The 12,246-nt window shown below is 36.5% G+C and overlaps 1 protein-coding gene across 3 annotated transcripts in view; it reads left to right on the forward strand.

Annotated features, from left to right (window-relative positions):
* Positions 1-12,246, forward strand: part of gria3b (glutamate receptor, ionotropic, AMPA 3b) — a 134,429-nt gene that overhangs the window by 29,327 nt on the left and 92,856 nt on the right. For all 3 annotated transcript variants that reach the window (XM_069193467.1, XM_006632749.3, XM_006632748.3), the window contains exon 3: positions 9,888-10,127. In XM_069193467.1, the coding sequence (XP_069049568.1) occupies positions 9,888-10,127 (240 nt within the window). The remainder of the gene's footprint in view (positions 1-9,887; positions 10,128-12,246) is intronic.

Below are 12,246 nucleotides of genomic sequence, written 5' to 3' on the forward strand. Positions count from 1 at the left end.
TTTTCCTTTTGGCTCAGTGTCACTGAGAACCACCTCTTTGCTCCAGAGCTTAAAACAATTTTCTGCTCATTTCCTGTGACTGCTTTCAGCCCTTGAGACAGGTATCCACACAGGGCACAGCTCTCCTTTGGGGGTATGTTTGCTCATCCTACCACCCATGAGGCATGCAGAGCATACAATAAAATAACTCAACCATGCAGTGCCCTTTCAGATTATAGAGTATGTGATGCTCTGCCTAAGCAATGTGGCACTTCTAGTGGGGACAATGGCCTACCCACTCACAAGGAAAACGCCTGAGTCCTGCTGTTCTCTATGTGGTGTCCATGGCTGTCCACCTTGAAGGGCTTGAGAAGCACAAAGTATCAGAAAAAGACTTGAAAATGTCTTGTTTGGTAAACTTGTTTTAATCCTAGATAAAGCAGCACTCACCTGTCTATTAACAAAATTATACATTAGTAAATTGATTTACCTACACCACTAAGACACATAAGCTTCAAACTTCCAATGCCACAGTAACTGTGTCAGCAGCTGAAACACCTGACTGAGTTGTTCTGCAAGCTAATCTCTCCTTTAGTATACAGGTATGCTTCCTTAATTTTCCTTATGTGGCTAAAAAAAACTTTTATGTTTAGAGATCTGTGTCAGGAAGCTGTATCTTGAAGCCACATAAGAGAAGTGTCTATTGGGTAAACCTCTCATGGATTCCTGATGTCACTGTGGTTGTACTACTACTAGTGGCAACTTACCACTGAATTTAATGAGATGTCGGGAGAGAGGAAAAAAACATTGCAGATGTAACAATCATGAAGAAGTCAGTTTCAGGAGTTCTAATTGGATAAGCTATAGAACACTTGCTAAAGGTAAGGTAAGGCAAGGTTGCCCAGAAGAGAGGCTTTCTCTTTGCAAACAGAACTTTAAAAAGTCTCTTTTGATATTAAATGCATCGTTTATTTGTACTTATTGTTTTATCATTCCAGACATACTTGCCAGAGCTGTAAAAGGCAACCTAGAAAGCTTCATTTTGATTCATGCCTGTAATCAACCAGACAATGCTCTTCCCAATACAGGGCAGGATCAGGGTTTCACTGATGCGGGCTATGAATTCAGATGTATAATTTCATTAGTGCTAAAGCGACTGGGGGATTCTTTTTAACCTTCAAACCAAGGATATTATTATTATATGCTATCATTTCAGTGTGCAGTCTTATAGTCATTTTTCCATGATAGTAAAATGCCATACATTAGCACAGGAGCAGCCCTGGAGGAAAATAACAACAAGTCATGAAGAATTAATTTCAGCCTCCTGGCAACTGGGACATTGGAGTAACCACTGACTTACTCAGCAGGGGTTCTCAGAATCTGATTAATATATACTCAAGAACAAGTCTAAAAACTCTTATATTTTCCTCAGTGAATTCCCAGAAAAAGTGGTACCTCTTGTTTTAATTGTTTTACTGAATGAGAATAACAACACAGGGTATTTCGGTTGAAGATAAAGGCAGAATTGTAGACCGATAGATGTAATGCTTATCTGTCTGATTATGTGTGCTTACTCAGACGTTATATATTTTTCAGTTCAGAAGGATGTGGTACACCACAGGCATCTTAACATACAAAACAAACATACTGTATTAGAAATTGGAACACTGACTAAATTAACCTACAGTATATTTCAAGCTTAAGAAGCAGAATACCATCACTAATGTATGGCTACCAGATGATGTAAATAAATATTTCAAAATTATAATTGTATTTTTACCTTTACGTAAAACAGTAAAAAATAATATGATTTGAAGTGGTATTGAATGGAATGCAATAACCACCAATATTATTTTACATTATTTGAACCTCTGATATTTTGGAGGATTTTTTGTATGTAACATAACTGAATAAGATTATATTTATTTGTTAACATTTGTATTGCAGGAAGGTAATCCATTTAGGTACTTTGGTTTTAAATCTGTATACAGTGCCACTGTATATGTATAATATACATGCTACTTATATCACTATAAATCACTTTTATACTGTACCAAGCATATAAATATCACTATATTTCAGTCGGATAAAAGCCCAGAACATTTGGATTGGAGGAAGAATTGACTGGCAACTGTGCTGGGGTCCTGCTGGTAAATCCCTTCTTGGCAGTATATACTTTACTGCAAACTTTAACAGGAAATATAAGCTTTCTGATTTTGCACTAAAAATGAACATACAGTATAAAAAGTTTAATAATACTAGGCTAGGGAAGATTGACTATGCTAATTCAAGTTTAGTTGTAACTTTTCATACCTGAATCTATGAACCTTAGCACCTTAGCACATTATGCTCAGAAGTTTCCCGTCTACTATTACCATACGAATCATAGAACAGCTTACTGTAACATACTGCAAGCAAGAACCTTCAGCTTTGCAACAGTACTAATTCCTGAAAATCAAAATACAGACTGCAGTTTATGACAGAAATAGTTAAAACATGTTTCAGACCTCAATGGAGGGATCATTTTGTAGGTTGGAAATTTTTCTGACCGCCTCATCATCTCATATCGCTGACCACCTAATCTGCGCAACCTTCTTGTTCACAGCTCCCTTGACCGCCCTCAGCAACCATCCACACCAGGCACTTTCCCTTGCAACAGACCTCGCTGTATCACCTGCAAGTACACATCTAACACCACACTCATTCAAAGGCCCCTCAGGACAATTCCGGATCACCTAGATGGCATCTTGTACCTCCAGCAACCTTATTTACTGTATCTTTTGCAGTAAATGCCCAGCCATCTACGTTGGTGAAACAGGAAGGAGACTCGGAGACCGCTTCAGAGAACATGTTAGCGCTGTGAAGATTAAAGATCTCTCCAAGCCCATTGTTTCTCATTTCACCTCTGATGGCCATGACCACTCTAATCTCTCCGTCTGTGTTCTCAAAGAACTCATACATCAGAAAGACTACAGAAACCAAAATTATCCTGCAGCTAGGATCACACCTTCCCCCTTCTGTTTACGACAGACTATTCTTCTAAATTTTCTCCATTCATTGGAGGTTTCATTTCACACCTCTCTACACCTACTCTGACTTCACACCTCTTGATTTGGCCTCTCTTTCTGTCCCCTGCTCCCGCCTCTCGCTCCTCCTCTCTCCCAGCCTTTGTTCTCCCGCTACATTACCTTTGCCTACTGCCTTGTCTTTCTCATACCTGAAGAAGGCTCCATGGCTGAAACGTTGTGTTTTCTTTCTTCTTTTTTTTCAGCATGGAATAAACCTATTACTTGTTCTTTTGCAGCCTACACATGCTGACACAGCTACCCACCCTCTTCTTTTTTATTCTTCTTTATACAGTATGTTCTTCTATATATGTTTTTGCATATTTTCAGATTTTTAATTTCAGAAACAAAAGATAAAAATAAATGAAAATACATGTAACACCTGCTCTTATACATGTGAGTAAACAATACCCTGTGGATTTAGAAATTAAATGCTAATTATAGATTAGAGAACTGTCTATATATAGTGTCTATAATAATTTATATAACTAGAACTTTAAATACTGATTGTATTCCTGCTGGTATCATATGTGTCGTATTAATCATCACATGCAACTAATAAAATAAAAAATAAAAAAATTATTAGATCCTCAGCCACAATTAATTACCAAGTTGACAATGAGATTCCAGTGCTTAGATCCTAATGGAAATTCAATAGAAAAAAGAAACTGTAATAACTATTTTCTCACAGCTGAGAATCTACCAATTGATTCACAGCTCAAGCTGAGCAAAAGATATCAGAAACAGGGCTGCAGTGAGCCAAAACCTTAGGATCTGTGTTGTAAGTAAAGGATTAGCCACAGCAAGCTTTCAAAGAACAGGAAGATACCCAGAAGGCAAAACGCTATTCATGAAATATAAATCAAAGGTAGAGTCTTAAAACTTAATTAAATTTGAGAACCACAAAGTTCATATGGTACTAACACACACTTAAAAATTTTCCAGATTCCAAGACAATTTTTGCATAGCATAATGTACAGTAGTTGAGAAATGGGACAAGTACGCAAGCACTGTAATTCATACTTGTTATTTGTGTTTTTTGTGCTACTGTTTTGTTTTCAAATTGATATTGACACAATTTCACTGCAGAGTTTTAATATATTAAAATGTTTTAGACTAATAGTTTCAAAAAATAATAATTTTAACTTCATCCTAGTAATCGACAGATTGTGGCCATGCCTTCAGTGATGTTTTTTAATGTTAATTTACCACATTTGTAGTCTTTCATGTTAAGGATTTTCTCTACATTAAACAAATGTCACCTTTTTCTTTAATCCAAAGATTATGAAACATTATATGACATTATATTATATGGTTTCAACAAATATATCTACATTTGTTTTAATTAATACCATCACAGAGGACAATATTTTGTGGTTTCCAAATCTCCTAGTTTGTTGATAGTGCTTACTGTGGCAAGCTGTATGGCACTTAATCAGTTTAACCAATTTCATTGTTTAGGTATTCTAAAATATTCCAAAATGTGTAAGAAGCAACACTGCACAATAATACAGAATATATATTTGTACAGTATATTGTTTACATTCAGTATACAGTATGTAATAGGGCTAGATTAATCAAACCATCTAATAGCTTTTAAAATTTGTATCTCATAGAAAAATCTGTTAAGAAACCTTATTTCATAGACCAAAACACATGAATATTCATACTGTATTAAAAAATATTTGTTGGACAACCTTCTCCACATACTCAAAGTAAAAAGACAAAAACGTAAATGAATAATATGAAAGAAAAGTCATGATTGTATTACTATTCAAACCCTTTGCTGTGCCAGACCTAAATTAATTTAGGTGCACTAAATTACCTTAATGAGGCTCACATCTGTGTGCAGTGATAGTGAATCACATAATTTAAGGATACATATGCCAATCTTTGCTAAGCCCCTTAGTCAGATAGTGAATCTCAAGGAAAAATTCCACCATGAAGATCAAGGATCTTTTGAAAAAACTCAAGAATGAAGTTGTATAAAAACACAGATCTGGAGAAGGGTGTAAAACATATAAAATACCTCTTTTTCATATCTTTTTGGGTATAGTGAGGTTGGTCAGATCATATACTGCCTAGATTTAGCAGTTCTTCCAAATTGAGTAGTGCAATACTCCAACGCACAAGTCCAAAAGTAAGCTGGAGTGTCTTAAGAATAAGAAAATGAATCTTTTTCAGTGGCCCAGTCAAAGTTCTGACTTACATGCTATTGAGTTTCTGTTAAAAGACTTTAGGAACTGCTATTAGCAATCACCTAGCAACCTGGGGGAGTTTGATCAATTCGGCCAAGAACAACGAGCAAAACCAAGCCATTTTACAAAATCTACAAATTTGAACACTTATGCATTTTGCATTTTTCTGTTTTTTTTTTCTCTTCAGTTTTTGCTGGCATTTATTGTAAATTATACAATAATTATACATAGAAGTCTTCAGATTGAGTATTCAGGTTTTGAATGCAACATTACGTTTAAAATAATATGTAGGCCTCATTTTGTAATTTCACATAATAGGGCTCCATAAGAAGGGTATGAAACTTTTACAAGACTGTATGTGGCTGTGGAGGTAAAATTGCTGGCATTCACTGTAAACAGTGCACTTCTCCAGGCCAGATTTCCGTTAACTCTAAAGGAAGGAGAGCATGTTAACCAAAGACACTGAAATCCCATGATTACACACCCAAGGGGGAAGACAAAAGGGTAGGATACACATTTAGAGCATTTTTCATCATTTGTGCTCAAGCTGCAATCCAGTAGCTTCTTGCAATGAATTCCAAATTAAATTTCCCATTCTGTTTGTTGTTTATACCTTGATTAATGGAACAAACAAGATGCAGGACAGTGTGCTTTCAAGAGAATTGCAGAACCACTGGGTTTTCATAGAGGTATAGATCATTAAGCCAGAGATGTTTTTCTGAGTGTCTATACATAGTGACCTTGAATTTGAACACTTTTTGGTCAAATTACTACTGTGTTCATATTCATTATTCAAATTCTGTATAAAACTTTTGGATTACACAAACTGTTAAGCCATATTTTTAGACCTGGTAACAAATAAAAAGTTTTATTTTTATATAAATCTAAGTGATTTATTGTGAGTTTGCAATGTTGCATTTACAAGGTATTTGTGCACTTTTATTGGGATTTTAACTTTGGTTTCCTGCAGTTTCATGTGGCTTTAACATGCCTTCCTTTACAGACTGTTATGACCCCAACTGTCTAGGGGTAAAGGGGTGTAACATTTAGGATAGTTTTTGGATGCAGGTGAGTTCTGGTGAGGGACTTAGGAAGTGTGATAACACGGGCTGGTGCAAAAGTGATTATTTTAAGGTGAATAAGTGACTGGTACGTAATAAGACACAATAACACACAGGGGTAGGGAACTAGAGTGGTGCCAAAGAAAAGAAAACAACAAACAAAATGGAGCTGGCTAAGAAAGTGAAAGAAAGCTGACCTAACTACAAAAGAAAACCTGAAACATGAATCAGTTTTCTGTCTTCATTAAAAACCACATACACCCCTGCACAGGAGCAGCTGGTTTCATAATTACTCACACCTATCATATTCTGTCTACCACAAAGCCCATACACGTGTCTGTTCGTATCATGGTACACCAGCTCCCCACCAACGGTATCTATGCTTCTGAACTCTCACACTCCATTCTTCACCTCTAGAATCTAGATGCAGACTAGTTGCCCTTTTCCTCATGGCTACTCCAACTACGCAGGGCGTCTCCTATTTGCTCTTTTCTTAAGGTGGAATCTCACTCCCTCTAAATGCCAATTATCTACAGTGCCTACATCCCCCTGGAACTTTTCACATTTTATTGTGTTACCGCATTGATGGATGTATTTAACTGAGAATTTCTGCCACTCATCAACACAAAGTACTCAATAATGTCTAAGTGGGAAAAAAAAATCCAGACATTTTACTAAATTAATTTAAAAAGAGAGAAAATAATTGAATGCATAAGTTGCACATCTTGACACTGGAATTTTTGCCCATTATTCTTGGCAAAATTGCTCATGCTCCAGCAATTTTTAGTCATTCCTCAGATGCTCAGTTGGATTGAGGTCCGGGCTTTGACTGGGCCAATCCAGGACATTAACCTTTTTGGTTTTAATCCACTCCAGTGTGGCTTTTGCTGTATGTTGCAGGTCATTATCCTGTTGGAAGTTGAATCGTCTTCCAAGTCCCAGTGCTCTTGCGCTTTGCAGCATGTTTTACTACCAGAATTTTTCTATACTTTGCTCCATCAATTTTTCTTCTATCTGAATGGGTTTTCTAGTCCCTGCCGCAGAGAAGCATCCCCAAAGCATAATGCTACCACTACCATGCTTCACTGTAGGGATGGTGTTCTCAGTGTGATGTGCTGTGTTATGTTTGCACTAAACATAGCGCTTAGCATTGAGGCCCAAAAGTTCAGTTTTGGTCTTATCAGACCATAGAATCTTCCTCCAAATTGTTGAGTCATGTGAAACACCTCAACTGCACACAGGTGGTCTCCAGTCAAGTAATAATGTGATTTGGAGAAGAGTGTTGGTTACTTCAGAGTTAATTTAGGTGTGTCAAAGCAAGGGGTTGAATACTTATCTTTAATTAATTTAGTAAAACGTCTGGATTTTGTTTACTTTGACATTCTAGAGGACTTTGTGTTGTTTCTTTGATTAAAATATTTATTAGTGAAATAGTCCTATAGTTAAAAGAAACTTTAAGCTTGAATGTATGTAATGAAGGAAGCTACAGATTTGTAGTTTCTGAAGAACCTAGAGCAAGCCAGGCTGAAATATATATGTACATTTTTCTAGGAATGCTAGTGAGCTAGGGTGAAGTTTTCCCAGGAGGCTTCCCTAGAGTACTGTTCACACATGGTAGGACAGACCTTAGGGCAGCCCTCGGGGTGGGTTACTAACAGAAAAAAAGTATGTTCACTAGGTCTTAGTGATTTGTTTCAACAATTGTTCTGTATCGTGAATGGGTGGGTAAGGGGATGTGAAATGAGATCATCAAAATGAAAGTGCCAATTTCTCATTAGGAGTATCTAATTGAAGAATGACTAATTCAGGATTAGACAAACAAATGTGTGCATTTCAAGGGTATATGAAAGACATGTGAAAGGAATACAGTAGAAATGCACATACTTCTAATCCCTGTGCATTATTTCCTTTGCATGTCCAGGTATATTTTGTGTTTGACAATGAACTGAAAACATCTTAATGATGTACTGTTAATTTCTGGAAAAGAGATAAATTATAATGTACTGTATATTGTGCTGTTGTAGTACATTGATGATTGCAATGAAAAAAAGGCATGCCTTCACACACTTCAGAAACATACTGTTTGTATTTCTCAACATAATTTAGACTGCATCACACTTTTAAAAGGATGGCAAGATGAGGTGATGAGGTTTCGCAACTCCAGTACTTAGCTGCAAGGTAAAGCTTAATTTGTACTAAGGTAGACGGTTAAGATATCAAACTCAGTTCAGCTGCAATACAATTGTTTGAATTTCAAAAAGAGGAAGACCACACTGTTCACCAACACTCAAATATACCTCTTATCTTCGTCAACTAGCTCTGCAAGGGCTCCATGCATTAATTTTCCAGCTTTAGGCAAACTGAGCATGTACGGTAGCACTTTTACTAAAGAGACCTTTGCCCACAGCTTACTGCACTTGTGAAAGAAGCAGCACTTGATTTGTAAATCGCAAGGAGATGGAAATCAATTTGAACAGGAGAAAATGGATTGATTCATGGAATGGAAAATGGTTCGAGGGGCAGTGGAGGTACCAGAGCGCTTAACTGAGTCATGTGCATAACCCTTAACATCAGTACAATTCATTTCCAACACACAGCTGATAACATGTTAACAAGGCAACTTAAAAATAAACACATTTTAATTAGTAATTGAAATACCATGATCAGATAGTATTAGGTCTACTCTGTTTTTTAAACATTTCTACCTGTCGTCAGGTATGTACTGTAGGTTGATGACTCGGACTGTATGATCTCCCATATATGTACTATATATGTAACGCTGTGTGTTAATGGAAATAAGAATCTACACATACTGTAGGTGACACGCCAAATACAGTAAAGTGTCGACCAAGCCAAAGGTTGTTAAGTTCAGCTTTCAAACTATCCACAGTGACAGTCTAGGATTGTGAGACAAATCTAGCTTAGCGAGTCAGCCTCTCCCTGCCACCTGCCCAAGTACCCTCTACCCAATATCTGTATCTTAATGTGTTTCAAGTTTCATTGGACACTTCTGGTTGTGTGCTGGGAGCTCCCAGTTAGCTGATAACTATAACTATAACAGTTTGTTTTAACTGATCAGTGTTATTGTAATATAAAGCCAATGCATTAGTACTTTAATTATCATATAAGGAATGGTTACTTATGCCTTTTAACCATACATACTACAGTATATACTGTAGTACATTATGTGATTGTATAGGGGTGGATTTGGTTATGTTAGATTTTGGCTATTCGTGACGGTTCCTGGATAGTAATATTGGAAATGTCGTTTACGTTTTTAACTACAATCTCATAAGGAATCTTGATCACAAGCCTGAGCTAGATATGTTTTTGTTTTCAGGAATGGAAATGTTGTATAATAGAATTTACACGCCTATTAAAGTTAGAAACATTTGATGTGCTTTCCCGTGATTGAAATTGTATTTTCCGTTTGTTGGATTTTTTAAAGAGGTGTCTGGGGGGGGGGGGGGGGTTAGGTTAAACTAGAAACTAGAGGAGTAAGGGGCTAAATTGATATAGTGGTTTCATCCTTACACTGCTGTTATGAGTATAGGCTAAATGGTATCATTTCTGTTTTTTTCCAGTCTGCTCACAGTTCTCCAGAGGAGTTTATGCCATCTTTGGTTTCTACGACAAGAAGTCCATGAACACGCTGACTTCCTTCTGTGGAGCTCTCCATACCTCCTTTGTAACTCCAAGTTACCCAACTGATGCAGATGTTCAGTTTGTCATTCAGATGCGCCCAGCTTTGAGGGGTGCAGTCTTGAGTCTTCTCTCCCACTACAAATGGGAGAAGTTTGTCTACCTCTATGACACGGACAGAGGTGAGTGTTTTATTCATCCTTTTCGCTTGCTAGAAGCATATCTTTTCAACAGATTAAAATTGAACTTAGTAGTCATTTTGTTTTCAAAACATATTGTTCAAGCAAATTACCTTTGTTACATATAAAAGCAAAATATTAGCATTTAGAAACCTTTTTAATTTTTTTTTACCAATTGAAGTTGGTCTTCAATATTTATTGATTTGTCCATTGCAAGCCTGGACACTTTAATTATTTGCTTTCATGAAATAAATGTCTACTTCTATTTCTAAACTGAGTTTTAAACAATACAATTAAATCATTTGGGATATGGCTACAACTAAAGTATGGCTCTACAAAAGCTCTCTTGGTACGAACCATGTACACTTTATACTAATTCTGTTGTGATATTTCAGGAAAGGGTAACATAGGTGGTGAATGCTGGATACATTGCCTGTATTTGTTTTCTGATAATGTGTGGGTGTTCTTTGGAATCATTATTTAGTTTTAAAATGATATTTTGTTGTAAACATGTTTTGTAGGTGTTCTGTATGAAAAGACCTTTGTAGCGAATAAGTTCTAACTAAACACAACTACAGAAATATAGACAATTATTTTTAAAGGACAAGCACAAAACGTGGTATTGGTATTAATAGTATTACATTTTGTAAGTTTGTTTTTCCCTGGTAATAATTTATCTCTAATTGGATTAGACAAAGGACAGAGCACAGCAGTATCCCTATGACTTTCATATGGCGCATGTCCTTCAAACCCCTCTCACCCAGCAGATTAATAGATATTTCTGGGATATTTCCAAAATGGCAAACTTAAGGTCTAGCCATCTAGCAGGACTGCCAGCTATGTAATGTGAACTCTCTTCAGGCAAACAGCTTTTTGTACAGTATTTTATTGAACTGTATTTAAGGAAACCTGATTCTGAATTCCTTGTATCATCTTATAACACATTCATGGTGGATTTCAACTAGATTTGCTGTCCACTCCACCATACTATATATTTTACATATTTTTCGAAATACAGAAAATAGCAGAATACATTAAACTTTTTTTCTCATTGTGCATCAGCCATGTTCTTAATTTACAGGGATTACAAAATCTAGCATTGTTTTGTGGGAGACAAAATATGCATACCACTTTTGCAACTCTTTTTTTATACTTTTTTAATCAAATTTGGACAGTGGTTAGCATGGCTGGCTCCCAGCCCTAGGGCCCCAGGGTTCAATTCTGGACCTTCAGTACTATTTGTGTGCAGTCTGTATGTTCTTCCTGTTTCCATATGAGTTTTCATCGAACGCTCTGCTTTCCTCCTTCAGTCCAAAGACAAACGGGTAGGTTAATTGCTGTTTGATAAAAATGGTCCTGGTGTGAGTCTGTGCATTTTGTTTCTGTGTGTGGATTATGGTGGACTGGCATTCCATTGCCTTGTTTGCTAGGGTAGACCACCACAACCCTGTATTGGTTTAAAGAAGGATGGATGATGACTGTCACTTAATAGAAAATTGGATTGCAGGACCTCCTCAAAGCACTCATAATATGTTAAATCTTAATAATTGAGAACTGCAAAAAATCTATCTATAGTTCAATGTCTGTGTTGGAAGCACAGTGTACGTAAGGTTAAAAAAGGTGGGGGAGGGCATCTAGCCCAATTCTTGCTATCTACTGTAATTGATCCAAGGATCTCATACATCTATTTTCTGAAGGAAGCCAGGGTATAAGCTTCAACAACATGGCTGTGTAGATTGTTCCATACCTCCAAAACTCTTAGGTGTTCGTATAGGTATCATTATACATTTGGAAGATATTGTGTTAAAAAGTTCTAAGAAAAGAAACTAAGATTTTTTGGGGGAAGTACCCTGATTATGTTAAAGCAGAAGGGTACACTTCCTCCCTGTAGAAAAAGCGCTATTTAAACTTCTTAGATGAGTGAAAGACTTTGCTTAGTAGGACAAACGTATACTTTCAGATATACTATACCAAGATAAATGATCTTGAAAAATTATAAATACAGCTCCCACACAAATTGCTATTTATCATTTATTGTCTGAACACTGGTAGTATAATGCACTTGTTAAAGGTGGTATTGGTAATAGTTGTTGTATTTAAAATTCTGCTGTTGGCTAACACC

Source organism: Lepisosteus oculatus, chromosome 8 (genome assembly GCF_040954835.1).
Source record: "Lepisosteus oculatus isolate fLepOcu1 chromosome 8, fLepOcu1.hap2, whole genome shotgun sequence".
NCBI lineage: Eukaryota > Metazoa > Chordata > Actinopteri > Semionotiformes > Lepisosteidae > Lepisosteus > Lepisosteus oculatus.